This window comes from Myodes glareolus, chromosome 2 (genome assembly GCF_982192425.1).
Source record: "Myodes glareolus chromosome 2, mMyoGla1.1, whole genome shotgun sequence".
In the NCBI taxonomy this organism is placed as follows: domain Eukaryota; kingdom Metazoa; phylum Chordata; class Mammalia; order Rodentia; family Cricetidae; genus Myodes; species Myodes glareolus.
Genome location: NC_142027.1, coordinates 67653705 through 67681230, shown reverse-complemented (window position 1 = coordinate 67681230; position 27526 = coordinate 67653705). Strand labels below are relative to the sequence as shown.

Sequence of the window (27526 nt, the reverse complement as noted above, 5' to 3'; positions counted from 1 at the left end):
TTCTCTCTAGGATCCTACCTCTACTCCTCTGTCCCACTTCCAGGAATGCCCAGTAGTGCTTCTGACAGACAAACTTCCCTTGGACTTACCCAAACTGACGCACAATTCAAAATCCAGAAAGGAAACAGGCAAGGCAATGTACACCTGTAATCCCAACTGAGGCAGGAGAATTGCTGAGCGTTTGGAGGCCAGTCTAGGCTACTATTGAGTTCTAGGTCAACCTGATATACAGAGTAAGACCCTGTCTCAAAAAACACAAGCGAAGCCTTTAATCCCAGTACTTGGGAGGCAGAGACAAGCAGATCTCTGTGAGTTTGAGACCAGCCTGGTCTACAGAGCTAGTTCCAGGACAGGCTCCAAAGCCCCCCCCCCCAAAAAAAAACCAACCCACTAGATACGTGGCTCAGCAGTTAAAATCATGCACTGCTTCTGCAGAGGACCTGAGTTTGGTTCCTAGCTCCTATGTCAGGTGGTCCACAACCACTTGTAACTTCAGCTTCGAGGGATCCAGCTGAAGGATCCTCTGACCTTCAAGGGTACTTGCACACATGTTCACATACACACACACATACGCACGCACGCACGCACACATGCATGCACTCACAAATAAATGTTTAAAAAAAAAACCTTAAACTTTATAAAGTATAGTTCAGGCCTGGAGGGATGGCTCAGCCGTTAAAGACTAGGCTCACAATCAAAAATATAAGAAAATATAGTTCATTAACCAGCTAACTATTACCACGTAACATATTACCCCTCTCAGGGACAACATTTATACTCTTTCTTGCCATTAAGGTTTTAATTAGAGGGCTGGAGAGATGGCTTTCTGGTTAAGAGCATTCGCTGCTCTCCCAAAGGACCTGAGTTTAATTCCCAGCACCCACACCCAGTGGTTCACAACTGTCTGTAACTTCAGCTCCAGGGCATCTGACACCCCTGGCCTCTGTGGGCACTGCACACATTTGTGCATACAGACACACACCTACAGAAGATAAAAAAAAAAAATACTAAATCTCTAAAACCGACCCTAGAGGAAGACAGCCCAGTGAAATGGTATTTGGGATATTGACAAAAAGCTGTAGGATGAGAAATTCCATAATTTCCATAGCTGGCTGACCATGGGCAGTGGAGGGCTTTAAAGACAATGCCAGTGTGTCCAGCTCCACCTCAGACAAGTCAGGTAATGAGGTTGGGAACTCATGGGTAGAATCTAGGGAGGGGTGTTTTCTGAACCCACTCCTGGACTGTGGAGTACAGGCTGGGGGAGGTGTTTTGTACACCCCATCCTCACATCGCTGTTGGTCGTGTGCAAGCCACCCTCGAATCGCCGTTGATTGTGGGCACCCCATCCCATACTCACTGATGTTCGTGTGCACCCCATCCTTACTCACTGATGGTCGTGTGCACCCCATCCTTACTCACTGATGGTCGTGTGCACCCCATCCTTACTCACTGTTGGTCGTGTGCACCCCATCCTCACATTGCTGTTGGTCGTGTGCACCCCATCCTTACTCACTGATGGTCGTGTGCTCGCCATCCTTACTCACTGTTGGTCGTGTGCACCCCATCCTTACTCACTGATGGTCGTGTGCACCCCATCCTTACTCACTGATGGTCGTGTGCTAGCCATCCTTACTCACTGATGGTCGTGTGCACCCCATCCTTACTCACTGATGGTCGTGTGCACCCCATTCTTACTCACTGATAGTCGTGTGCACCCCATCCTTACTCACTGTTGGTCGTGTGCACCCCATCCTCACATCGCTGTTGGTCGTGTGCACCCCATCCTTACTCACTGTTGGTCGTGTGCTCGCCATCCTTACTCACTGTTGGTCGTGTGCACCCCATCCTTACTCACTGATGGTCGTGTGCACCCCATTCTTACTCACTGTTGGTCGTGTGCACCCCATCCTTACTCACTGTTGGTTGTGTGCACCCCATCCTCACATCGTTGTTGGTCGTGTGCACCCCATCCTTACTCACTGATGGTCGTGTGCACCCCATCCTTACTCACTGTTGGTCGTGTGCACCCCATCCTTACTCAATGATGGTCGTGTGCTCGCCATCTTCACATCGCTGTTGGACTTAGCCTGTGCTTTCACATGTCCTTTCTGCTTTATTCTGCCCAAGCTCTGCTTCCTCCCCCGGCTTCAGATTTTCAGACAAAAGAAGTCATCTTCTAAGACAGCGGTTCTCAATTTCCCTAGCTCTGCGACCCTTTAATACAATTCCTCACATGCTGACCCCCAATCATAAAATTACTTTTGTTGCTACTCCATAACTGTAATTTTGCCACCTCTATGAATTGTAATGTAAATATCTGTGTTTTCTAATGGTTTTCGGTGACTCCTGTAAAAGGATTGTTTGATCCCCAAAGGGGTCGAGACCCACAGGTTTGAGAACCCTCTGTTGTAAGACATGGTTTCTTTGCCAGCCTTCATACAGAGGGGCAACTCTCAGCACCAGCCTGTGGAAGGAAACAACTGTTCGGGGCTCTACACGCAGCTCAGCTGAGTGAGATGCACATAGCAACAACCTCACTACAGCATCCATCTACTAGAACCTGAGCTGTTACTCAGCTGAAGAAAGAGTTTAATAGCTGCATTATTGTTTTGACATAACTGGCTGTGGGCTGGAGTAACAGGAAATTCAAACAACAAAATGGATAAGAAATATTTTTTGGGGGTGGGTGGGTCACGACTATCATGGTTGGGTTTTTGATGTATTTACTGTTTATTGCTATGTGACAAATTCCTCCCAAACTGATTTGCTTAAAGCAGCCACTGTGTGTCAGGAATTCAGAACAAGCACGGTTTGCTCTACAATGCTCGGGACCCATCTGCTGGGGGCTGGGATCACTTAAAGGCCGGGCTCACTCACAGTTGGGTAATCCTGGCTACCGCCTGGAATATCTACACACCCTTCACAGTATGGGCTCTGAATCCCAGGTAAGCAGTCTAAGGGCGAAGGGGCGGATAAACACTCACTGCCTTTATTTCTTAGCTCGTGAAACCGAACAGTGTCACTTCTTCCATGTCTTTGGTCAGCCGAGGCTCTTGCAAAAGCCTGCTCAGTCTTGAGAACAAACGGAGACCCACCTCCTGAGGGAATCTCATTTCTTGCTTTGAGGAAAGCAGATGCGAGGGGAGGGATCAGTGCAGCCATCTTGGGAAGATACAGTCAGCCCACATTATTTGTCTTTTAACTTTCTTACTCGTTTCCCCTTCGGCCTCTAAAGTAACATGTACTTGTAAGGAAAAAAAAAAAAGTCAATAAAGTTCAGATTTATCCATCGCAGTGAGTTCCCTCTCCTCCATCCCTGTCTCAGCTCCTCCCTGTAGAGAGAAACACAATAGCTCGACGGTGTTTTCTGGGCACATGACACACCTACAGACAAAGGGTTCTAGCGCACCACTCCCGTCGTCCTGCAGCTTGCTGGTTTTATTCACTATGTGACAGGCGGAGCTCAGGGTCAATCCACAGAAACCGCCTGACATAAACCCCTGGCTGTCCTCGTGTGGCTCTGCCCTAAAGTAACCAGTCTTCTGCTAATGCGTGTAGGTTTCCATGTTTCAACTATGGCAAGTAAACAATGTAACCGTCCTACAGAAGGTGGGCGATAGCTTAGAAATGGAGATGTTTTATTCTAAGAATATGTCAGATACAGATTTTTGGCACAGGAAGGTTGTATGTGTGTGTGTTTAGGGTTTTTTTTTTTTTAGGTTATTATTAAGATGTCATCTAGCAAAGCATACTTTTCTTTTCTTTCTTTCTTTTTTTTTTTTTTTTGCAAACAACTGAGCTTTCCTTTTTAACCTTACATGAAAAAGAGACATGGGCACATGTGTTCTAAGGTTTAGAAGCCACTTAACAAGTTTTGAAGGAAGCTCTTCTCATTTATTTCGAAAAGGATTAACCACAGGAAGTCGTGGTTATAAAGAGGGGGGCATTTCTTTTTTTTTTTTTTTTTAATGCCATAAACCCAGGCTTTATGTGAAGGTGAATGTGGATTCCCCAAAGTTCAGGCTGGTCCTCAGCGGTAGGCTGCCCCAAAGTTGGCAGCAGACAGGAACCTAGCTGAAGTTAAAAGGTGTCATGGATCACTTAAAAACGTGAGGAACAAAAAAGGCTTTACTGGTCATGCAGGTGACTGATGGCCGTGTAGTGGATCTCAGCAATATGTCACCCTGTCTATCTGTCCATCCTCTTCTCACAGATGGCCAATCTGTGATTTGTGCTGGGGGAGCTGGGAGGTGCTCTTGCTTTTGCAGAGATAGGTTATTAAAAACCTCTCTGCAAGAGGAGAGGGTGCCTGAACTGGCCTTATCCCAAAACCACACTGATGAATATCTTGCATATCACCATAGAACCTTCATCCGGCGATGGATGGAGATAGAGACAGAGACCCACATTGGAGCACTGAACTGAGCTCCCAAGGTCCAGATGAAGAGCAGAAGGAGGGAGAAGATGAGCAAGAAAGTCAGGACTGCGACTGCGTCTACCCACTGAGACAGTGGGACTGATCTAATGGGAGCTCACCAAGGCCAGCTGGACTGGGACTGAATGAGCATGTGATCAAATCGGACTCTCTGAATGTGACTGACAATGGGGGCTGATTGAGAAGCCAATGATAATGGCACTGGGTTTTGATTCTACTGCATGGACTGGCTTTTTGGGAGCCTAATCTGTTTAGATGCACACCTTCCTAGGCCTGGATGGAAGGGGGAGGGCTTTTGACTTCCCACAGGGCAGGGCACCCTGACTTCTCTTAGGACTGGAGAGGGAGGGGGAGGGAGGAGGGGAAGGGAAGTGGGAGGAGGGGAGGAGGTGGAACTTTTTAATAAATAAACAAATTTTTTAAAAAACTCCTCTGCATGGGGGCTGGAGAGATGGCTCAGTGGTAAAGAGCATTGCCTGCTCTTCCAAAGGTCCTGAGTTCAATTCCCAGCAACCACATGGTGGCTCACAACCATCTGTAATGAGGTCTGGTGCCCTCTTCTGGCCTGCAGACATACACACAGACAGAATATTGTACACATAATAAATAAATAAATAAATAAATAATAAAAAAAACAAAACAAAACTCCTCTGCAAGTTGCAGCTAAAGCTCAGGGGTAGAACAGAGCCCGGCCCTAACATAGCCCTGGCTGGGTTCCTCTCCCAGCACTGTAAAGCCAAAACTGAAAACAAAACTCTCCAAACAAGCGAAAACCTCTTTTCTTGCAGTGAACTGCCGATGCACACAACATAGAACGGACGTTGAGGGCCTTGGTGCTCAAGTGTGATGCGTCAGGAACAAAATGATAAATATCGTACTATTCTATTTAGAGGCTGTATCCAGAGGAGACGCAAAGATAGAAAGTGGGTGGGGCCGGGGGAGCGTGCATTTTCTGTATGGGGTGATGAAAAAAGTTTTAGACGTGGTGATGACGGACGGTTGCGCAACACCGCGAGCGAGATTTAACCACCCTGAACTGTACAGTCAAAATGGATCAGACGGCAAACTTTACGTAAGACACCTTCGCAGGAGCAGCTTCGCTGGAGCAGCAAAGAGAGGATGGGGCGCCGCTAGTGTTCCGGGGCTTTGCCTTCCCTTTTGTTTTAAAAGAACAGTCTCTATTTTTAGGTATTTCACACAAAGGCTTGTGGGCGTGGGAAGTACTCCCAGCTGCCCTCCTGTTTCTCAGAAGCTCACATTGAAGCCTAGCAAGTTATTTAAGGTTTAGGAACTATGCCAGATTGAAAATGGAGATAATTTCATCTCTCTGTATGTTAATTCCCCCTTTCCCCTGCAACCTCAGGCCCTGGAAACCTTAGTTCACCCCTAGGGACGGCGGTACAGTGGTCTTGCTGAAGTGGTGAGGGTCATCCCCCTGTCTCTCAGCATGCCTGTGGCGCTTTCTGGTCTCTAGAAGTGCCATTTCCTGACTGTACGGTGTCACCTGGCTGAACCGCCGCCCTTCAGGACAGGTGGTGCCCGGGTCTGGGTCTCTGGTCCAGATGCTCTGCGGGGGCTCTGGGGCGTGGGCGTGTAAACTGCAGGGCAAGTGGCCCGGAGCGCGGCCACGTGGCGGGGCGGGGTGTGGTGGGCGTGGCCGCGGGAGCCGGGACAGGAGCAGGTGAGGGCTCCGGTGACGCTCTGCGGAGGGGGAGGTACGGTCGGGGTCTCGAGGACCCGACCCTGGCACCTTGAGCCTCACCCCGCCCCCCCCCGCCCCCAGCTCTTATTGAGGTGACAGGTCCCACACCCCCTTGACAGGAATCTTCCCCAGCTCCTCCCCCCCCATTCGCTGGAATCTCTGGAATCTTCTCCCTGCGGGACGGGGAGCAGGGTCGCCTCAGCCCTTATCTTTCTCTCCTTTTCTTCCAAATACCGCGGACAAGGTCCCTCAGGAAAGCCAGGGTCTCTGGTGGCCAAAACTGCGCTGTTGGTTCTGGCTAAGGCTCCTGGGGACTCTCCCCAGTCTTCCGGCTCCCATTCTGCCTAGCCTCCCTTCCACCTGCACTCGCCACCAGGCACGGGGTCCAACGAGACCATAATGCACATTGCGCTGGACAAAGCGTGGCTAGGACATTGGGAAAGGAGTGTGGGGCTGTGTCTTTAAGGGCTGGTTAGCTGAACAGTCAGGCCCGCCCCGGCCCCCCACAATTCAGGAGTTGGGAAGCTGGGAGTTCCTGTGGCTTCAGGGCTACAGGAAATGAGCAGGTGGGCTCTGGACTGTGATTGGGGTACCAAAGCGGTCACTGAGGTCCCTAGGTGGGACCCGAACAAAGTTTCTGTTTAACCCAGAGCCTTAGTGCAGAGGAAGGTTGGATGGAGGAGAAGTAGCAAGAGAGGGAGGAGTCGGCCTGACCAAGGGTGATGTTTGCTTTCCAGAGTGGTCCCCCCACCTAGAGTATCAGGACCTCACTTCCTGGAGAATGGCCCAGAGGTCTCCACAGGAACTCTTCCATGAGGCAGCCCAGCAGGTAAGCCTGGTATAAGGGTGGTGATGGAGCTGCCAAAGGTGTGTGAGTCAGATGCCATCAGACAAGGAGCAGAGGGGGACCGTGGCAGTGCAATATTTTCAAAGCAGTTATCTTAGAAGTTTACTTAGGCATTAAAAAAAAGATTCTGGACAACCTTTAACCGTGTACAGAAGGTCTCTTTCGGCATCATTTGTAACGTCCTCCACCCTCCACCCTGTTATGGGATGTCTTCCACGAATGGGGCAGACTCAGATGATGTGAACTCCTTGTAATATCGAATCAGACCGATGTGAGGAGGTAAGTTTATTTCTGGAAAAGCTCATCTACTGAAGTCAGAGGCATTCTGGGCTCCCTGATGTCTGCTAGCATTTCGTTCATTTTTTTTTTCTTAAGCCCTTCCTGATGGTTATTAGTTATAGTAAGCATTCAGTGTATAGTCGATATGGAATTGGAGGAAACAAAAGCCCATAGCTAGGTGCTGATAAGATCTCTGCAGACTGTGTTTACCCACCTTGGCGCTTCATTGCCCCTTGGAGTAGTAATGCTTTGTAGAGAGGTGGAGGTTTCCCTGCATCATAACAGAGGGAATGAGCCCCTCAGAAGGAGAGAATCAACTCAGAGCATATAGCAAGAGCAGGTTCTAGAGCTGGAAGTCAGGAGGTGGAAGGGGGGTCCACACTGTTAACCCCCTCTTCATATGCACAGACACAGGCGAAGGAATGCTGCCTGGTCACTGGCAGGCAGTAAATGCTCAGGAAAATACACTGCTCCCTACCCTCATCAGATGCGGGATTTATTGCTCTGGCCTTGGCACTTACTATAAATGCTCACACAGCCCTAGGAGCGGCCAAGCTGCTTAGAAATGAATGACTAGGAACTCAGACTATTTCATCACAGGCTGGGCTGGAGCTCAGCGGTACTGCAGTTGCTCAGTGCAAGGCCCCGGGTTCCATCCGTTACACTGAGAAAAAACAGAACAAAATACAAAAAGATAATTACTCTTGGCTAGAGCTGTCGATTCCTGGGCAAAAGGGCTTGCGGCCATGTTCTTGTTGTGCTTGGGGGGCCCCAAGAGAGCTTCTTTTTATTTTTAAATTACTGTCTGTTTATTTATTTGTGGGTGCACATGCCACCCTTGAGTGGCTCTTCTGCCATGTGGGTCCAGGGCTGGCAGCTGCCCTTCTACCCACTGAGTCATGCCGCTGGTCCTCAGAGAGCTTCATTTGTCCAGGTCACATATGTATTTGCTTTGACAGTCTCTCACATAGTTCCCCTGTGTTTTCTTTGGGTGGTAAGACCCAATATGTGCCAGGCGTGGCACCTCAGTCCTGTAACCCAAACACTTTGGGGACAAAGGCAGGAAGACTTTCAAGCTCAAGTCCAGCCTGGGCTACATAGCAATATCATATTTTAAAAGGGTGTGCGTATGTGATTATATACTCTCAACATTTGTTTATGGTCTATCCTTTTTTGTTGTTGTTAAAGATTTTAAGTGTTTGTTTATTATGTACACAAGGTTCTGCCTGAATATACACCTACATGCTAGAAAAGGGCACCAGATCTCATTATAGCTGGTTGTGAGCCATCACGTGGTTGCTGGGAATTGAACTCAGGACCTCTTAACTTCTGAGCCATCCCTCCAGCCCCTATGGTCTATTCTTAATAAGCACTGTGTTGATCATGAAAAAGAACCCCAGGTGGAAAACAGGAGGCCTCAAGAGTGTGAAAGGAGAAACGAAGAGGGCATCCTGGGTCTGCATGAGCGGATGTGATCAGACTGAGCCTGGTCCTCTCCTCCCCCTTTAAAACTTTCAGCGGCTCCCTATATCCACCACCAGGTTGGGAGTGCTCACTCTAGCCTGTGCAGCCTTCTGGGGCCTGAATCTCTAGCATCTGCTCTGTACTCTACCCCTCAGGCAGGCCACACCACTCCCCAGTGTCTTCCTCTGGTCTAATTAGTTCTCACTAGAGTGGTTCTCACTGGAATGCTCCCAGCGCCCGGGCAGTGACTGGCATTTAAGTCGACATTGAACATTGGTTGACGGGCCAAGTGGACAAGCGACAGGCAACTGTGCTGCAGAGTCAGTCATTTGAAGTTTCCTAAGCAGATGGCTGCTTTTAAAATGTGTACAAAGGCCTCAGTGTTGCATTCTCTCCCTAAATATCAGGGGACTGTGCAGGGTCCAGCACCAATGCCTCTGGTGCTCACTGTATACAAACACCGAAGTCCATCACTTTTTGTTTTTGTTTTTTGTTCTTTTGTTTGTTTGTTTTTCGAGACAAAGTTTCTCTGTGGCTTTGGAGCCTGTCCTGGAATTAGCTCTTGTAGACCCGGCTGATTTTAAATTTATAGAGATCCCCTGCCTTTGCCTCCCAAGTGCTGGGATTAAAGGTGTGCACCACCACCGCCCAGCAAGTCCATCACTTTTTAAAAAGTTTATTTTTTTTAAATTACATGTATATGGGGCTGGAGAGATGGCTTCACGGTTAAGAACACTGACTGCTCTCCCAGAGGTCCTAAGTTCAGTTCCCAGCACCCACGTGGCAGCTCACAATTGTCTTTAACTTCAAGATCTGACACCCTCCAACAGACACGCATGCAGACAAAATACCAATGCACATAAAATAAACATAAAAATTTTTAAATTATGTATGTATGTGTATGTTTGTGTCTGTGTATATGTGCATGTGAGTGCTGTGCCGGCAGAGGCCACTAGAGGGCGTTGGGTTCCCAGGAGCTGGAGTTAAGATCCTATGAGCTGTCAAGGATCTTACAGGGAGCCAAACACTTCCATCCAAACAGCCTTCCATCTCGACTTCTTCTTCTCTCCTGCACTGTCTCCTCAAGGGAACCATTTTTTTCTTGACTGGGCTGTTCATACCCTCCCTAACATCTCTCTCCTTTGTTCTGAAGTGGTTCTTTCTACAATGTTGACCTGTGCATTCGATCCTCTGCTGAAAGTCTTTCAGTAGCTTCTCTTCCCTCAGTTTCCACTTCAGACTTTTTGTTGTGACCCTCAGACCCACTGAGATCTGACTAACCTAACCTGCCCACTGTACCTGGACCATTGTACTTGCAGTGTAGCATGACAGTGAGCCATTTCTATCCTCTCTCCTTGGGGGAATCTGGGAGCTTCCTCAATACTCACCATTGTGCTTGGAGTATGGCTGATGCTCACACATGCTGGCTGTATGTATGGGATTGCATGCGCTGCCATTCACCTTGGGTCTTAGTATTGGTGGACATAGAGCACGTGTTAAATTTGGGAAACACATCCTAGATGAGAGAGGAGGAAAATTCTGATAGCCACCAGTTAGTGAGATTTTCTTTTTCTAAGCGCTTAATGTGCTTTGTCTTCACATTCTGGGATGGATCCAGCGGCTTTGGTCTGATGGACAAGGGCTGGGGCATTGCAAGGGCAGGCATGTTATCTTTTCTGGTGCATGCCTTCTGCTCCAAAGTTATGAATAAATCACCCAGACAGTAAATCAAAGCCCTCTGTGGGAGCCAGAGGGTAGCAGACAGTAACTCAAGGACTTCTGTGAGAGAGAGAATAGTAAGGTAGCCAGTGTCTTTGAATCTAAACTCTAGGAGTGGTTGGCCCTCAGTAAATGTCTTGTGAACCTTTTTGTAACCTTTACTCCAGTCATGGTGGTTGGGAATTCTAAGAAGAGCTTTGGAGCTAGTACGGGGTCAGAGCCTGGTAGAAAGACAGGCTGGTGGGTGTTGTGTAAAACACATCAGTCTTGACCTCCTTTCTCTTGATAGGAAGCTGCTCGTGGCTGTTAGTTAGTGAAAAAGTGGAGAATTGGATTCTTGGTTTGGCTTTAAGCATTTTAGGATCAGATGGGCATAGGAGTGTGTGTGTGTGTGTGTGTGTGTGTGTGTGTGTGTGTGTGATGAACTCACTGAGAATGGGTTGTAGATCTAATGGTTAGGAAGGTCACCTGGACTCAGGGGCTGATTCTACACTCTGAGTTCAGGCAGTTTCTTCCTTCACTGAACCTGTGTCCTAACCTGTGAAATGGCTGTACTGGCTGGGCCCCCTCTAGAGGCTGAAGAAAAATGAAGGAGAAAATGCATGTAAATTATCATATGGGATGTAGTTCATAGTAAGCATTCAGGAAACACTGGCTGGTAATAATACAGCTGAGGTAGGGAGGTGACATTTAGTCCACGGAGTAACCTTATAAATGATCAGGAGGACCGGCTGGCAGATGAACACATGATCTGGCATGGCAGAGTTGGGCAGCAAAAGGACAGAGGCAGGAAAGGAATGTCAGATCCAGACTGGCAGCAGAGAGGACTGCTTCCCCGTGCCTGAGCTTCCCTGGGTCCCAACCTGTGGACCATCCTCCTCCTGCCCCTTGTCTCTCGTGTTGCTTGTGCAGCAGTGCTTGACTTCCAGCTCTTCCCCTTCTGTCTTCTTCTCCATTCCACCTAAATTAGCTTGACCAGTAATGGGAAGAGCATCTGGTCAAGTTTGAGTCCAGGGTGAGCCGGAAGGTAGCGCTAGTAAGAGAAGTGTTTTAGTCAGGATTTCTATTGCTGTGATGAAACACCATGACCAAAAGCAATGTGGGGAGGAAAGGGTTTGCTCTGTTTGCACTTACACTTCACAAGTGCATCGTTTAAGGCAGTCGAGGCAGGAGGTCATACAGGGCAGGAGCCTGGAGGAACCTGATGCAGACCAAGGAGGGTCTTACTGGCTCGGCCTGCCTTCTTCTAGAACCCAGGACCACCAGCCCTGGGGTGGCACCACTCACAATGGATTGGGCCCTTCCACATCAATCACGGATTATGACAATGCCCTATAGGCATGCCTGATCTTATGGAAGCGTTTTCTCAGCTGAGGTTTCCTCCTCTCAGGTGACTCTAGCTTGTGGCAAGTTGACATAAAAACTAGCCAACACAAGAGGTAAATCAAAGGAAACATGTCAGGAAACAGGGGTCCTCAGAGATCCTATGGTCCAACCTCTTGCTTAGCGTGTCAGGAAAGAAGCCCGGAGATCTCAAATTTCTTGCTCCAAAACACGTGACAAGGAGTGGCAGGGCTGGAGCCGAGTAATGGCTTCAAAATGCCGTCAGGGATGATCCAATCTCCAAGTTCCACTACTACACATGGGTGCTAGGATGTATCATTAAAACAAAGCAAAGCAAAAAAACCAACAAACCCTCTGTTCTCATTTCTGAGTTCTCATTAGCCTGTTTACACCAGGTTTGATCAGGTGGCCAAAAGCAGGAGTGAGAGGGAGCCAGGACTTTTACTGGGGTTCTGCGGGACCTGGAAGGCAGGGTGGAGCCAACAATTTGGGATGGGTCAGAAGAATTTTTCTGGATTTTAGATTATAGGAATGGTCTCTAGTGTGGAGGCCCAAAGAGGTCAAAGGTCAGAGAGTTTGGGACTTGTTTCTTGTTCATTGAAGATTATTGTGCTTCTAACTCAAACAAAGGCCCCACCTAGTTGTAAATCAGAGAGTTCGGCTCTTGTGGGCTGTTGTCAACAGGTGTGGCTAGTTGCCAGACCCCGTGCTCCTGAAATAGGGAAGTAGTTGGCTCCCACCTGAAATAAAAGTCTAAGGATGCAACTAAGTTCCAGTTCCCTTTATGAAATAACTTGGGATTCCACCCAGGGAGTGGTTTGCCTACAAAGTATTTGGTCTAGGGCAAGTTTGGTTTCCATAGCCTGTGATTTTCAATTAATATGTTAATGCAGTCTTTTACTCCTACCTTTTGGGGTCAGGGGTATTTTAACCAACTGAAAATTAAACACGGGCGAATTTTCAGTACTCACTGAAAAATTCCCTCCTGATACTATCCTATATGTTTCTGCGTTTTATTATTATTTTCATTCACGTCTTCGTATTCTTTACTATATTTCTAAATCCCCACACCTCCACTCTGGGGAAGTATTTTTGTGGAGGCTGTCCCCTGTCATTGTAGTTCCCTGGTAACTGACCCTGGGATAATTTAGGTTCAAAGAAACATTGGCTTGGTGTTCAAGAATGGGCGACCGCAGCTGTAGACTCAGATATAGGTTGGTTTGCATATGAGAGGCACAAAACTGGCGAAGTCCTTACTCTGTGATAGCCAGCAAGATTGGATTTTGCCTACTTGTGAATGAATGAATGACTTGGGTTACTTCACACATCTGCATTGCCTTTTGGTACATTTCATCCATGGCCAGAAGCAGGAGGAAATGCTATCTTTGTCACTATATAATAGATTGGGGTTTCCAAGAAGTCTGGACATTAGTGATGCTGAAGGACTATTCTTGTAACTTAAATGAGGTGCTACTGGGTGGTGCTTAAGTGCTGGTCTAAGTGCTTTCTATGGGGGTGGCTGAGTTTTAGCTTCATTTCGTATTTTTTCTGATCTAAACATATCTCTTCATGAATGAAAAAAATGAAAGAAAAAAAATATGGAGAATTAAGTTGTAGATATAAGGGGAAGGCAGGCAGGGGAAGAGTCCAGGCTGAACATGGCTGGCAGACTAAACCGAACCTTGAGGGGAAAGAGAGGAAGGACGAGCAAGAGAGAAGCCCCCAACCAAGAGGCCAAGTGACAAAAAACACGGCTCAGGCTCAGGAAGGGAAGCAGAAGCCCAACCTCCCTGGGAGGAAGAGGTTTAGAGTAGGGGACAGGGTAAGAAATGCTGGGAGGAGCCACAAGCACTAAGGGATACTGGGAGAGCTGGGAGGAGCCATGGGTACTGAGTGATGCTGGGAGAGCTGGGAGGAGCTACAAGCACTGAGCAATGCTGGGAGAGCTGGGAGGAGCCACAGATACTTAGGGATGCTGGGAGTCAAACTATCCTATCCGACCACACCGCACCTTCTGAATAGGAGGCAGCACCCAGGCAGCCCGCAATGCAAACCACACACACACACACATACACACACACACACACACACACGTTTTATTGTGATTTCGTGTTACCACTTCTCAGGGCAAAGCGCCTGTGCTAGTCAGTGGCATGTCATTACAAGGAAATCCGTGAGCTGAAGAATTTACAGTGTGGTAGGGTTTATTTAGCTCCTTATTGGGGGAGGGGAGGTTAAAAGCTCTGCTGAGGATGTGGATGGTGATGGAGGGAGCACGTGACATAGGGAGTGGTCCATCTTGAGCTAGAAGGGTGGGGGAGGGGAGGGGAAAGAGCGTGGGCGTGCACACCACCACCAGTGTGTGGCTAGGCGGTCTTCTCCAGAGTGGTAGCTTGCTGGACTGGCTACATTGCAGGTAAGGTCTGATGGGACTAGGTTACGCCGTACAGGCTGAGTAGTCCATCATGAGAGTTTGTGGACCTGTTTGTTAGCTGTTATATGCCTCAGCAGTTCCGATCTGGTGCCGGAGAGAGTTCCTGTCGTTCTGATGGGCAGCTAAGCGTGCTGGCGGCAGCAACAGGAGAGGCGTACAAGAGAGAAGCAGAGGCGGGAAAGCGAACATAGCTGTGTCTCCCTCAGACCTCTTCACCCAGGCTGCCATCGGAACCTGCTGCCTATTCTAGGGGAAGGCCCTGTGCTCTCAGTTAACCTAGCCTGGGAATACCCTTCCATAGGACTGATCCTAGGTCCAATCAAGTCAGCAGCCAAGATTAACCACAGTAGAGGGTGTGCTCCTCCCTAAGGAGCCCAAGACCTCTCCGTAAGACTTACAAGTTTTTACCTAATGGTCCATGTCATTCCTCTACCTGGAAACCTAAAGTTTGCCTATGGAACATGGGATCACTGGACATCCCAACCATAGCAGCTCGTATGTACGTTTCTTTATTTGGTGAATGCTTTTTCCCCCCACATGCAAAAACCAAAAATAAACAAAAAAGAATGAGGGTAGAGGGATTAAAAAAACACTCATTTATATGAAAATTTGGGATGCTCTCCTGTAATCTCCCAGGCGTAGGAACCACGCCTGTGGTCGCCATGGTCACTGGTTGTACAGGCGCTGGCGCTTACTGATCAGCCAGGAGCCGTGGAGACCTAGCACCCTTCTGTAAGCCGGAAATAATTGTGTCCTTGCTGTAATACAGAATTCCCGTATTTACAGATTTTCAACTATAGAAAACAATGTCATAGCTCATTTTTGCGTGTCTGTTGGTTAACGAATAATGGAAAACAATAGCAAATTACAGTTCATTTTAAAGGCACAGAAGCCGTGGGAGCAGACATTCATTTTACAAAGGACTTCATGCGGCCTGCTTCAAATGTGATTCGGAACGAAGAGATTGTTCTCGTGACCCAGCCACTGAATCCTATAAACAGATTACCGACGTCAGCTCAGCAAAATCAAACCGATAAACCCTGATCTGTTTAAAATATGTCCAATACGTCGTTGCTTTTTCTTGAAATAAAAACCAAGTGTTTTTATCATTGCTGCACTTCATGTGTGCAGGAAGAAACCCTTAAGCATACACACAGGGGCACGCGTGGAAATCCCTTCTTCCCTGCTGCTTCCCAGAGCCACCACTGCAAATGCTTTCTGGTCTCTATTTCCTTTACTGGTGATCGTTATCACCTTACATAAAATACTGATAACTCAGTTTCTGGGTTATTAATTTATTATCAGTTTATTACTGATTGCTTATTACTTATTGCTTATTACAATATTACTTATTGCTTCCTGATACCAAAAATAAGACCTTGGCACACCTGCCTGTCATCTTCCCCACTCTCCGCTGGCGATGACGTTGTTGAGGTTTACATTTCTGTGTTCTCGGCAACCATAATAAACACTTCTTCCTTAATATCGTTGATTCTAAAAGTTTTAGGTCAGCAAATGGTGTTTATGTGGTGCAGTTGTGTGCATGTGCTCAACCAAGTGGTCCCATATACCCAGTGCCTTTGCTGTCTGAAGTCTTCATTTCCTTCCTTTTTTTTTCACTTGCTCATATGCTGCTACCTTGATTTCTTATATCCTTGTCACTTCTTTCTGGGGCTTCTTTTATCTTTTGATTGACCCAGTTTTTCCACACATGGATCAGAGATAACAAATTAGTCTTTCCTTTCTGACATAGAAACTGGAGGGTGTTTTTTTTCTTTCTTTCTTGTATTTCCAGAAGGATATTTTGCACAGATTGGATGCAGAGTCCATGTGAAAAGCCAGGTCTGCTCTCAGGCTGGTTATTAAGATTAGTAAAGTGTTTACCACCATCTTTCCTTTCACAGTAGAAAGGGATTTGTGTTGCAAAATAGTTCTTTCACTAAAACCATTTCTCTTAATAGGAAACAAATCTATTGTTACGTCAAGTAAATTCTTAAGCATCTTGAATTCTTAATATGGTAATTACTGGTAGATACTCACCCACATAAGCAAATCCTCTTGGCTGTGTGTGGTCATCAGTAAGTGTATCTGTGTTGTGTGCATGGAAGCCAGAGGTCAATGTCAGGTGTCTTTAATTTTTGCTTTCCATCTTGTGTGTGTGTGTGTGTGTGTGTGTGTGTGTGTGTGTGTGTGTGTGTGATTTTTCGAGAAAGGGTTGCTTTGTAGCTTTGGAGCCTGTCCTGGAACTAGCTCTTGTAGACCAGACTGGCCTTGAACTCACAGAGATTCACCTGCCTCTGCCTCCCGAGTGCTGGGATTAAAGGTGTGCGCCACCACTGCCCGGCCCCATCTTAATTTTTTTTAAGACAGTTTTTCCCTGAACCTAGAACTCACCAATTCAGCTAGACTGAATGGGCAGCAAGCTTGGGAGCTCCCCATCAGTCCTGGAGTTACAGCTGCGTACCACCATGCAGGACTTTCAGGGGGTTGCCTGGGGTCTGAACTCAGGTCCTCTTTTTTGCATAGTGTCCTGGTTCGGTTTTCCGTCGCCATGACCAAAACCAACTTGCGGAGGAAGGGGTTTAATTTAGCTAACAGGTTACAGTTCATCATCAAGGGAAGCCAGGGCAGGAGTCCACGGCAGGAGCTTGAAGTCAGCCAAGGAATACTGTATACTGGCTTGCTCAGCTACCCTTATTCAGCCCCACCTGCCCAGAGGTGGAACCCACTCCTTATATATTTTATATCAGTTACCAACTTTTAAAAATGCCTCGGAGACGTTCACGGGTTAGTCTGATTTAGACAACTCCGCAACTGAGATGCCCTCAGATAATCTGGGCTGTGTTAAATGTGCTAGCTGAGAACTGTGACTACAGTGCTCTATGGCCTGAGGCATCTCTCTCGCCCTGCAGTCTTCAGTAGTTGTTTTTTTTTTCTATTTATTTATGGCGGGGGCGCACACAGGAGTCACAGTGTGCGGGCAGAGGTTAGAGGGCACGTTTAGGAGTCAGTTCTCTCCTCCCATCCATCAGACACAGTCACCAGGCATGGCGACAGGTAGTGGACAAGACTGAGGAGGGTGCTTTCCATTTTCTGAGCTTATTTGTGGTCCCACCTTTCATTGTGGTAATAATGTGACATAAAATTTATCATCGTAAGCATCATTAAAATATTTTATGTCTAAATTTTAATTACGGTATGTATGTATGTGCAGGGGTTGTGTGCCCATGTGTGCGGAGGTGCCTGGAGTTATAGGAGTTGGAGTTATAGGTGGTTGTGAGCCTCCTGATGTGGGTGCTGACCAGTTTAGTAGTATTATGTTTATCTGTAATACTGCGAAACCTTATTTTTAAGCTTTATTTTGATAAGATTTAAAACTTCACATTTATAGAACAGTTTGCAGTAGCTCATTGTCACACACAACACCCCCCACTACAGACCTGGGCAGTTTTAACCCATACTTGCTACTATTTTCCTTTATTATTAGGTTTCTCTTGTCCTTATGATTGCCCTCTCTCTTATCCACATGAGAGTATGGAAGACTGTGTGCAGGTATGTGTGTATGTGCGTGTGTGTGTATGTGTGTGTGTATGTGTATGTATTCCTTGAGAATAAGAATTTTCTTTATCTTGGGGGCTGGAGAAACAATTTAACAGTCAAGAACACTTGCTGTACCTTCCTGGGCCTAGGGGGAACGGGGAGGACCTTGGACTTCCCATAGGGTAGGGAACCCTGACTGCTCTTTGGCCTGGAGAATTAGGGGGAGGAGGAGTGGGGGAAGGGGAGAGGAAGGAAGTGGGAGGAGGGGAGGAGGTGGAAATTTTTAATAAAAATATAAAAAAAAGGACACTTGCTGCTCTTTGATGGACCATGTTTGGTTCCTAGCACCCACATCAAGAAGCTCAGAACTGCCTGGAATTCCAGATCCATGGGATCCAACGCCCTCTTCTGGTCTCCTTGGGTACCTGCACACAACATGATACACATACATACATGCAGGCATTCACACAAACACATAGGAATAAATCTTTGAAAAATAATTTTCTTTTTTTCTAATTTTTCTCAGTAAGTAATAAATTTCCTGAAGTCAGAAAATTTAACAGTGTATACTCTATTTTAGAATCCATAGTTCATATGCAAAAGTTACCCATACACCTCCTGGTCCAAGATTCAGTACAAGCTTTTTCTGTTTCTCCTGACCTTGACTTTTTTTTTTTCTTTAGTTTTTCATGACAGGGTTTCTCTGTGTAGCTCTGGCTGTCCTGGAACTTGCTCTATAGACCAGGCTGGCTTCTGACTCAGAGATCCACCTGACTCTTCCTCCCAAGTGCTGGGATCGAAGGTGTGTGTGACCTATACCTGACTGATTTTTCTGTTGGTTTGTTTGGTTGGTTAGTTGGTTGGTTGGCTTTTTTTTTTTTTGACAAGTTTTCACTCTGTAGTCCCTACTAGCCTGGAACTCACTGTGTAGCCCAAACTAATGGCAATCCTCCTGCCATGGCCTCCCAAGCGCCAGAGCTACAGGTACAAGTCACCATGCCTAACTGAATAAGACAGTTTTTAAATACATGTCCAGTTGTGATGTGGGATGCCCCTCTGTATGTTGTGAATATGTCTTATTACCATTGGTTAATAAAGAGGCTGTTTTGGCCAATAGCCTGGCCAAGAACCAGGTGGGAAATCCAAGCAGATAGGAGAAAGAAGGCAGAGTCAGAGAGATGCCAGCCGCCACCAAAGGAGTAAGCTGCCAGAGCATTAGCAGTAAGCCACGGGGCACGTGACGATACATAGATTAATAGACATGGGTTAATTTATATAGAGAGCTAGCCAGTAAGCATCCTGAGCCATCAGCCAGTTTGTAATTAATATTAAGCCTCAGAGTGGTTGTTCAGGAACTGCCGAGCAGGAGAAAAACCTCGAGTTACACAGTTGTTTTGCAGAATGTTCCAAAGTTTGTGACCTGGTCCCTCATGCTTAGGTTTGTGAATTATACATACTGACAGGAACCCCACTGATGTGGGGGTGTTCTCCAGGCATTGTATCAGGAGTACAATTGTATCATTGTATAGTTCCTGTTGGTCCCACATGGTGATGCTACTTGTTACATCAGATGGAGTCTCATACTCAACAGACCAGTTGTTAGGGCTGCTCTGAGACCTACAGCTTTAGCCCTGTTGATAGCTATGGATCTTGTGATTGGCTGTCACTGCTTCTCGGCTGCAGATGGTGGTTTTCTAATTCCATAATACCTTCCCCATACCTTAGTATGTTTTTTTATGTAAAAACAGGCTGTCTAAGGGCTGAAAAGTTGGCTCAGAGGTTAAGAGCACTGGCTGCCCTTCCAGAGGTCCTGAGTTCAGTTCCCAGCACCCACATGGTGGCTCACAACCATCTGTAGTGAGATGGGATGCCCTCTTCTGGTGTACAGGTGCACATGTAGATAGAGCACTCACATGCATAAAATAAATAAATGAATCTTTAAAAAAGTCTAAAAAGGGGGGGCTGTCTAAATCCAGTATAGCACTCTGAAGGCTGAGGCAGGAGGATCACAGGTTCAAGGCTAGCTTCAGTTACATAATAAGACTCTGACAAAAAGAGGGTGGGGGCTTTCTCTTGTTTATTTCAATTTATTTATTTGCTTATATCTGCATGGATTCAAGCTCTTTCTTTTTTAATTTGCAAATTTTTTATTTTTTAAAGATTTATTTCTTTATTATGTACACAGTCTTCTGTCTACATGTATACCTGTATGGCAGAAGAGGGCACCAGATCTTGTTACAGATGGTTGTGAGCCACCATGTGGTTGCTGGGAGCTGAACTCAGGACCTCTGGAAGAGCAGTCAATGCTCTTAACCTCTGAGCCATCTCTCCAGTCCCAAAAATTTTTATTTTTTTATATGTGTGTGTGTATGTCCTTTCAGTCTTCAGATTTCTTTTATCTTTTCATGTGTGTTCATGTTGAAGTGTGTGGATGTGGCTATGTGCATGTCATGATTCACATGTGACGGTCAGAGAACAACCTGTGTGTCTCCCCTTGCCTTCCACATTGTTTGTGACAGGGCCACTTTATTACCTACACTATGGACACCTGGTTAGTAGTCCTTGGATTTTTCAGAATTCTCCTGTCTCTGCCTCCCACAGGGAGCCCACCATGGCAGCACTGGGATTACAGAATTGGCTGCCACCAGCTTTGCATCAGTTCTGTGGGATTTGAACTCAGATCCTCAGACTTGCATGACAAGTATTTTACCTACTGAACCATCTGCCTAGTCCTAGATACAAAATTTTCTTCTACTGCTATTGTTTTTCATTTGTTTTTGATAATCAGCATGCTACATATAGCCAGTGGGAGTTCTTCAAATCTGGCTCCTATGTTCTAATAACATTGCCTTGTCTTCCTTCCTTCCTCCCTCCTTCCCTCCCTCCCTCCCTCCCTCCCTCCCTCCCTCCCTCCCTCCCTTCCTTCCTTCCTTTCTTCCTTCCTTTCTCCTTTTTAAAAAGCAACTCCTTACTTTGTTGTGGAATATTTAATTACTCAAAGATATGTTACATTTGTTTATATTGTAGACTATTACTTTAACTGTGTAAAGGTGTGCTGCATTTTTTAATGCCGTCGGGATGTGTTAAATTTGTTTATGCTGCATTTGTTTAATTAGGTAAAGATGTGTTGCCTTTGTTTTGCTTGCCTGTCTAAGGCACCTGATGGGTCTGATAAAAAGCTGCACAGCCAATAGCTAAGAAGGAGAGGGAAAGGTGGAGCCCGTGGGCGAAGAGACTAAGTTTAGGAGAAATCTAGGAACAAGAGAGAAGAGAAAAGAGATCGAGGAGAAAGAGGAGGACACACCAGGGGCAAGAAACCAGGCAGCTGCAAACCAGCCAGAAGTGAGAAACAGTGAAAGTCAGACATGCAGAAGGAAAGAAAAACTTTTGCCCTGAGGTAAACGGCAGATAAAAAGAAACAGGCTAATTGAAGTTAAAAGAGCTGGCCAGAAACAAGCCTAAGCCAGCCGGAGCACTCATAACTAGTAAGAAGTCTCTGTGTCCTGATTGGGAGCTGGTTGGTGGCCCGAAAGAAAAAGCCTGGTGCATTACTTCCCGGTAGAAGCCACGTACATTCGTCCTGTAATTGTTTTCCTCAGTCTTCTTCAAAGAGCCCTGGTTCCTTAAGAATGGCATCTAGAAATGAAGACCTGAGTCCTAGGCATGTCCTTTGCCATGGGAATGTCTTTGCTTATAGGTCCCTTAGAGAGAGAGAGAGAGAGAGAGAGAGAGAGAGAGAGAGAGAGAGAGAGAAGGAAGATGGGTTTGTAAGCATATACATGTGTACTTATTTTTCTCCATATACATACTTAAATTCAAACTGTTAGCTCTTGTTCCATTTTCTCACACGATTCATTTTTCTCTTTTTTAGTTGGAACCCGAGATAGCTATTTATTTATAGTGTGTAAATATGTGCGAGTGTGCATGTGTGGATGTGTGCGTGTGGAGGTCAAAGGACAACCCATGGGAATCAGGCTTCTTTTTCTACCTGCCTCAACCCATCCTTGGCCGTTTTCTTTTCCTCCAGAGTGACAAGCTGTGAGCTCATAGTTCAGATGTGTTCGTTAAAGCCTGGCAGGTGACCATAGGAGCAAAACAAGGGCCTGCATTCACGAGCCGCCTTTGGCAGGAGTGTGCGTCTCACTTCACTCAGCATGCCGGTACAGGAAGGAGAGCGCTTCCTTGCTCCTGTTGGAGAGTCTCTGTCCCAGAGAAATCTCTGTCTCTCAGAACTGAGAGTCAGGGTTATCTCAGTATTGCAGAGAGCTAGAATCTGGCTTCTTGACCCAGGGGTTTGGGAACAACTCTGGCAGCCGGCAGCCCTAGATGTACTGACCCCAGAGACCAGACAGACTCCCATTAGCTTCCCAGAGGGCTGAGGGTCCTCAGGAGAGAGAGGGACCCACCCCTGAGCATCCTTTCCCTTTCTGAGGGATTGATGTTGTGGTTGCCTTCAGCTGTCCCGTTGACACCTCACCTGGGAGGAGGGAACACGAACTGAAAAGTTGCTCGGGTCACACAGGCCAGGGGCCATGACAGTGAGCTCTTTTCTCAATTCCTAATTGGTGTCAAGGGCCCAGCCCACTGTGGGTGGTGCCATCCCTCAGCAGTTGGCTCTGAGCTGTGTAAGAAGGGAGCTGGGTAAGCCAGAGAAAACAAGTCAGGGAGCAGCCTTCCTTCATGACCTTTGCGTCAGTTCCTGCCTCACCTTTCCTCGCTGATGGATTGTAACTCTCCTCCCCGAGCTGGTTTTGATCAGGGCTATTGCAGAAATAACAATATGCAGAGACATAAACGAAAATAACAGACTTGCTCCTCACTGTGTTCATCTTGCTCAGCGGGCACACCTGCTTCCCAGTGTTCCGCGCACCAGGCCCACTGACTGTGACCCACTTCCCTTTCCTCAGCCTGCATGTCAGTGTGAGCCACTGAATGAGATTCTTGTTCCTTTGAAACTGATAGTCCAGAGCTGAGGACAATTATGTTCTAAAGGCAGCTGCCAACAACTGGGATCAGGGAGCCCCTGACACCCCCAGAGTTGGCTTCACGTTGGCATCTCTCATCCTAGCCTCTTTTTTCACCCTTTCTCTCCTCTTCCAGTGAAGTGGGGTGAGAACTGGCCCTGCCCTCTCCTCTGATGCGTCTGCTTCTGTTGCAGGTGGTGGCTCTGCCCCCCTCATAATACCTGAATAGGCTGTCGCCGTGCTGGTCTATGGGTCTGGACCATACTTTCCAAACAGTAACTCAGACAGTCATGTGAGATGGCATGATATCGCATGTGGGGTGAGGCTGGGCTAGTACTGATGCTGGTGCTTCTACGAGGAGAAGAAGAAGAAGGGGTGCCTGGGAGGCAGCGAGTCACTTCCACGGGCTCTGGAAAGTTAACTGGAGGCTGTGTGGTACTGACTGGCATTCTATGCTAAGGGTCTCCATTCCATCTTCTTCCTTCCTTCTTTCCTTCCCCCTCCCCCCTTCTCTCTTCTCTCTTTCTCTTTCTTTTCTTCCACTGACTTTAAGGGGTCTTTCTCCATAAGAACACTGGAATTGCAACTGTGGTCAAAGCCAGAAGTGAAAGTCTTTGACCACTTGTAAAAGAAGGCAGCAGCCCCCCACTCCAACCCCCTGAGACACGCGACTGTGGCTCAGTCACCAAACCAGTTCACAGCAGCTCTACTGCCTTTCTCAAGGTAAAAGGTGTCCTGTGGTTTGAACCTGCTATAGTCAAGCACTGTTCAGGCTCATGTTCTAGAGTGTGAGGGTCAAGGCTTCCACAGCCTTCAGAGTGGAAAGATGAACACGGTCCCATGGGCATTCATAGGGTAGACCAGATGGACACAGGCCCAGGGTGTTAGAGCCCACGGGGAAGAAAAGAACATGTTGTCTTTAAGTGAATGCGGTCTAGTGTAGAGTGTACACCCCACAACCTGGGCATGGCTTAGAGCCCCAGCTGGAAGACTTAGGACAGCCAGGTATTTTCTTATCTCCAGGCAAGGCCATCCCACCTGTCTCCCAGGGCAGTGGGAATTCAAGGAGAGCAGAGCGTTGATTTGGAGGCAGACTGGTAACTCTCTCCATTGCTGATGGCTGCCATTATTACTGTCTCTAATAATAATAGACCCATAACAGACCCTAACAGGAAGCTCACACAAGCACAGGAGTTGGGCTGTGCCTGGAATCCTAGTTAACAAGCCTGTGTTCACCAGCCCTGTCCCTTGGTACTGTGTTCCAGGACAGTCTCAGGTGGCAGAGTCTTTGCTCTGAGCCACATTAGTCGCTGAGCTTCCGCATTTGTGGTTTGTGAGAGGCAGATGAACTAGTAATGAGCAAACACAGACGTCAGCAGAGCTGAGAGCCGGCAGTCAGGGGTGACCAGAGTCTCACAGGGCCTCTGCATCTCCAGCCTAATTCACTCCCCAGTTATTTCTTGATGCCTCCTCCCTCAGTTTTCCCTTCCTGTCTTCTTTCCTTCCTCTCTCACTCCTCTCTTCCCTTGCACTGTCCCTGCCACTTCCTTTTTCCTTCTCTCATATCTTTTTAATTAATTTTTTATATTATTATTTTGTGTGTGTGAGAGAGAGAGGGGGTGGTGGTGAGATGGGCACACGTGCCGTTGGACACATATGGAGGTCAAAAGAACTTTTAGGCAACAATTTCTCTCATTTCCTATGGGACCCAGATACTGAACTCAAGCCATCAGGTTTGTGCAGCAAGTACTGTTAACTTCTGGCCCCAAATTAAAATTTTTTTTAAAAAATTTATTTATTTATTTATTATGTATACAATATTCTCTCTGTGTGTGTGCCTGCAGGCCAGAAGAGGGCACCAGACCTCATTACAGATGGTTGTGAGCCACCATGTGGTTGCCGGGAATTGAACTCAGGACCTTTGGAAGAGCAGGCAATACTCTTAACCACTGAGCCATCTCTCCAGCCCTAAAATTTTTAATTATAGTTGGAGACTGCTTATTCATTTCCTGGCTGCTTAGACCCGAATAATCACACAGAAACTATATTAATTACAACACTGTTTGGCCAATAGCTTAGGCCTATTTTTAGCTAACTCTTACATCTTAAATTAACCCACTTCTATTAATCTGTGTATCGCCATGAGGCTGTGGCCTGCTGGTAAGGTTCTGACTGGCAGTTGGCATCTTTCTCCTTCTGCAGCTATGCGGCATCTCCTCGACTCCACCTAGTCTCTCCATGATTTCCTGCCTGGCTTTATTCTGCCCTGCCATAGGCTGAAGCAGCTTTATTCATCAACCAATAAGGCAGCACACACACACACACACACACACACACACACATATATATATACACACACAGAAGGACAGCCCGCATCATTTAATTAGCATAAAATATGCACGTATGTACATATTAAATAGTACATACAGTACTATTTAAATATGACCTGGAATGATCATATAAGGGTGTTTGGCACTCCTGTGTCAAGCACCATCAGTTCTTGTGCTGGGAACCTTCAGGATCCTTTTTGGGATCTGTAGAAAATCTGTGCAGACAATAGTCTGCTAGTTCCTCCTCCCCGACTAAATGCCCTGATCACCCATAATCCAGGCTCCCTTCCTCCCCTCCCCTGCCCTTCTTCCCTCCACCCCGCCCCTGTCCTTCCTCCCTTATACTGGCTGGTTTTGTGTGTCAACTTGACGCAAGCCAGAGTCATCAGAGAGGAAGGAGCCTCAGCTGAGGAAATGCCTCCATGAGATTCAGCTGTAAGGCAGTTTTTCAGTTAGGTCCCAGTCCATTGTGGGTGGGGCCACCCTGGACTGGTGGTCCTGGGTTCTGGAAGAAAGCAGGCTGAGCAAGTCATGGGAAGCAAGCCAGTAAGCAGCACCCCTCCATGGCCTCTGCCTCTGCTCCTGCCTCCTGGATCCTGGCCTGTTTGAATTTCTGTCCTGACTTCCTTCAATGAACAGCAATATGGAAGTGTAAGCCAAATAACCCTTTTCTCCCACAACTTGTGTTTTGGTCATGGTGTTTTGTCACAGCAGTAGAACATCCCTCCGTCCTCTCTGTCCTTCCCTGCCTCGAGTGAGCAGCACTCCCTTTGAGGCCCTTCCTTGGTGGGCTAGTGTGGGAAGGGGAGAAGGAAGGAACTTCGTCTGGGCTCTTTGGTTTTCAGCAGTGTAGTTATCTAGCGTTGTCTGAGGTCACAGGCGTGGCCATTGTTCTTAGCCAGCACGGAGCCAGGCCCTTTTGACTCTGATCTTCGATTGTCTCCTGTGGCTTGCCTTTTTTCTGCCTTCTCTTTGGTTTATAGGTAATGTCACTAGAGTTTTTAGGGCAAAAATTTAGATTACAGCATCATGAGTTTTGACCACCCATCCCTGACATACAGTTAAAAAAGCAAAGGTAAAAACCAGATTTAGTTAGTCGGCTACGTTTGAGAAACAAGGGATCCAATGACCCTACTCCATCTTTGGGAATACTGACATGAGTCTTAGGTTTAAACAGAAAAAGATTTGGGTGCAGCGGGAGCGAGAGGTCTGCATAAATGAGCAGTCCTGGTCAGGACGTGGCCTGGCTCTGCAGGCTAGTCTAAAAACACTCTTTATTGCTGTCGCTGGTTGAAAGTCACTGTCTGGCTCTAGAAGATGATCACTTCCTCTCCAGGGTGTACCCTCACCACTATGGATAGTTGCCTTCAGGGTCTGGTGTTGCTGGAATTCATGGTGGCTGGAGATTTAGGACAGTAAGTTATCTCTGTGCCTTCGGCCTTGAAAGAGTGTGGGCTAAACTAGACAGACGCTCCGTGAGTGGTCAGCATGCCTGTGAGGTGAGCGGGTGTCCCACAGTAAGGAAGCTGGACACAGGGTGAAGGCGGAAGCGCCAGGCACTCTGACCTTCGGGGCCCACGTGAGGCGTCAATGCAGTTGGTCAAAGCAGCCTCACGAGCTCACCTGCTGCAGACAGTTCTCGTGATACCTCTGAGACCTTCCTCTCTCCTGTCCTGCCGAGGATTCTTCATCATTGCCACACGGTTTTATGGTGCCGGGGACTCTGCTGGTGGCCAAATTTAAATAAATCCCTCAGCCTGTGCAAGAGCAGTTCCCAACCTGAGGGAGTACCGGTTTTGTGTATGTTTTCGTATACCCTAGCTTTTGGTCATTTTAGTAAGGGTCTCCAGTGGAGGGTTTGCCTCAGATAGGTTCTACTGTTGTGATAAAACACCACGACCAAAAGAATTTGGGGGAAGAAATGGTTTTTTATTTTACAGTTCCACGTTACAATCTGTCACAGAGAGAAGGAAGGCAGGGCAGGAAGTGATGCAGAGGCCATGGAGGAATGCAGCTTCCTTACTTGCTCTTTATGGCTTCCTCAGCCATCTTATACCTCCCCGGGCCCGCAGCCGTCATTACTCAAGAAAAAGCCCCCAAGGCTTGCCTACAATCTGGCAGGGCGATTTCCCCAATGGAGGTTCCCTCTTCCAAAATGGTTCTGGCTTTTGTCAAATTGACAAAATTGACCTGACTTCACTATGTCCTTTGCAGGGCATCCTAGCCCAGCCCCAGCCCTGGTGGAAGATCCAGCTGTTCATGTGGGAGCCGGTGCTGTTTGGGACCTGGGACGGTGTGTTCACATCCTGCATGATCAACATTTTTGGGGTTGTACTCTTCTTGAGGACTGGCTGGCTGGTGGTGAGTGATAAGCTGGTGGCCCTGGGACGCAGCTAGGAGATCCCACAGCTTTTCTCCTGGAAGGAGAAGCGGGAAGCACAGTGAACAGCTGGCAGTGTTTTTAG

General features: G+C 47.3%; 1 protein-coding gene across 4 annotated transcripts in view; it reads left to right on the top strand.

The window, feature by feature from the left end:
* Positions 1–6424: 6424 nt before the first annotated feature.
* The window catches only part of Slc12a8 (solute carrier family 12 member 8), a 152135-nt gene continuing 131033 nt past the window's right edge, over positions 6425–27526 (top strand). Inside the window, exons 1-2 of one of the 4 annotated variants that reach the window (XM_087901329.1) lie at positions 6426–6969; positions 27276–27422. In XM_087901329.1, coding sequence (XP_087757455.1) covers positions 6922–6969; positions 27276–27422 — 195 coding nt within the window. In that variant the 5' untranslated portion in view covers positions 6426–6921. Of the gene's footprint in view, positions 6970–27275; positions 27423–27526 lie in introns of all 4 variants that reach the window. The other 3 variants (XM_087901332.1, XM_087901327.1, XM_087901331.1) reach the window with 3 other exon arrangements.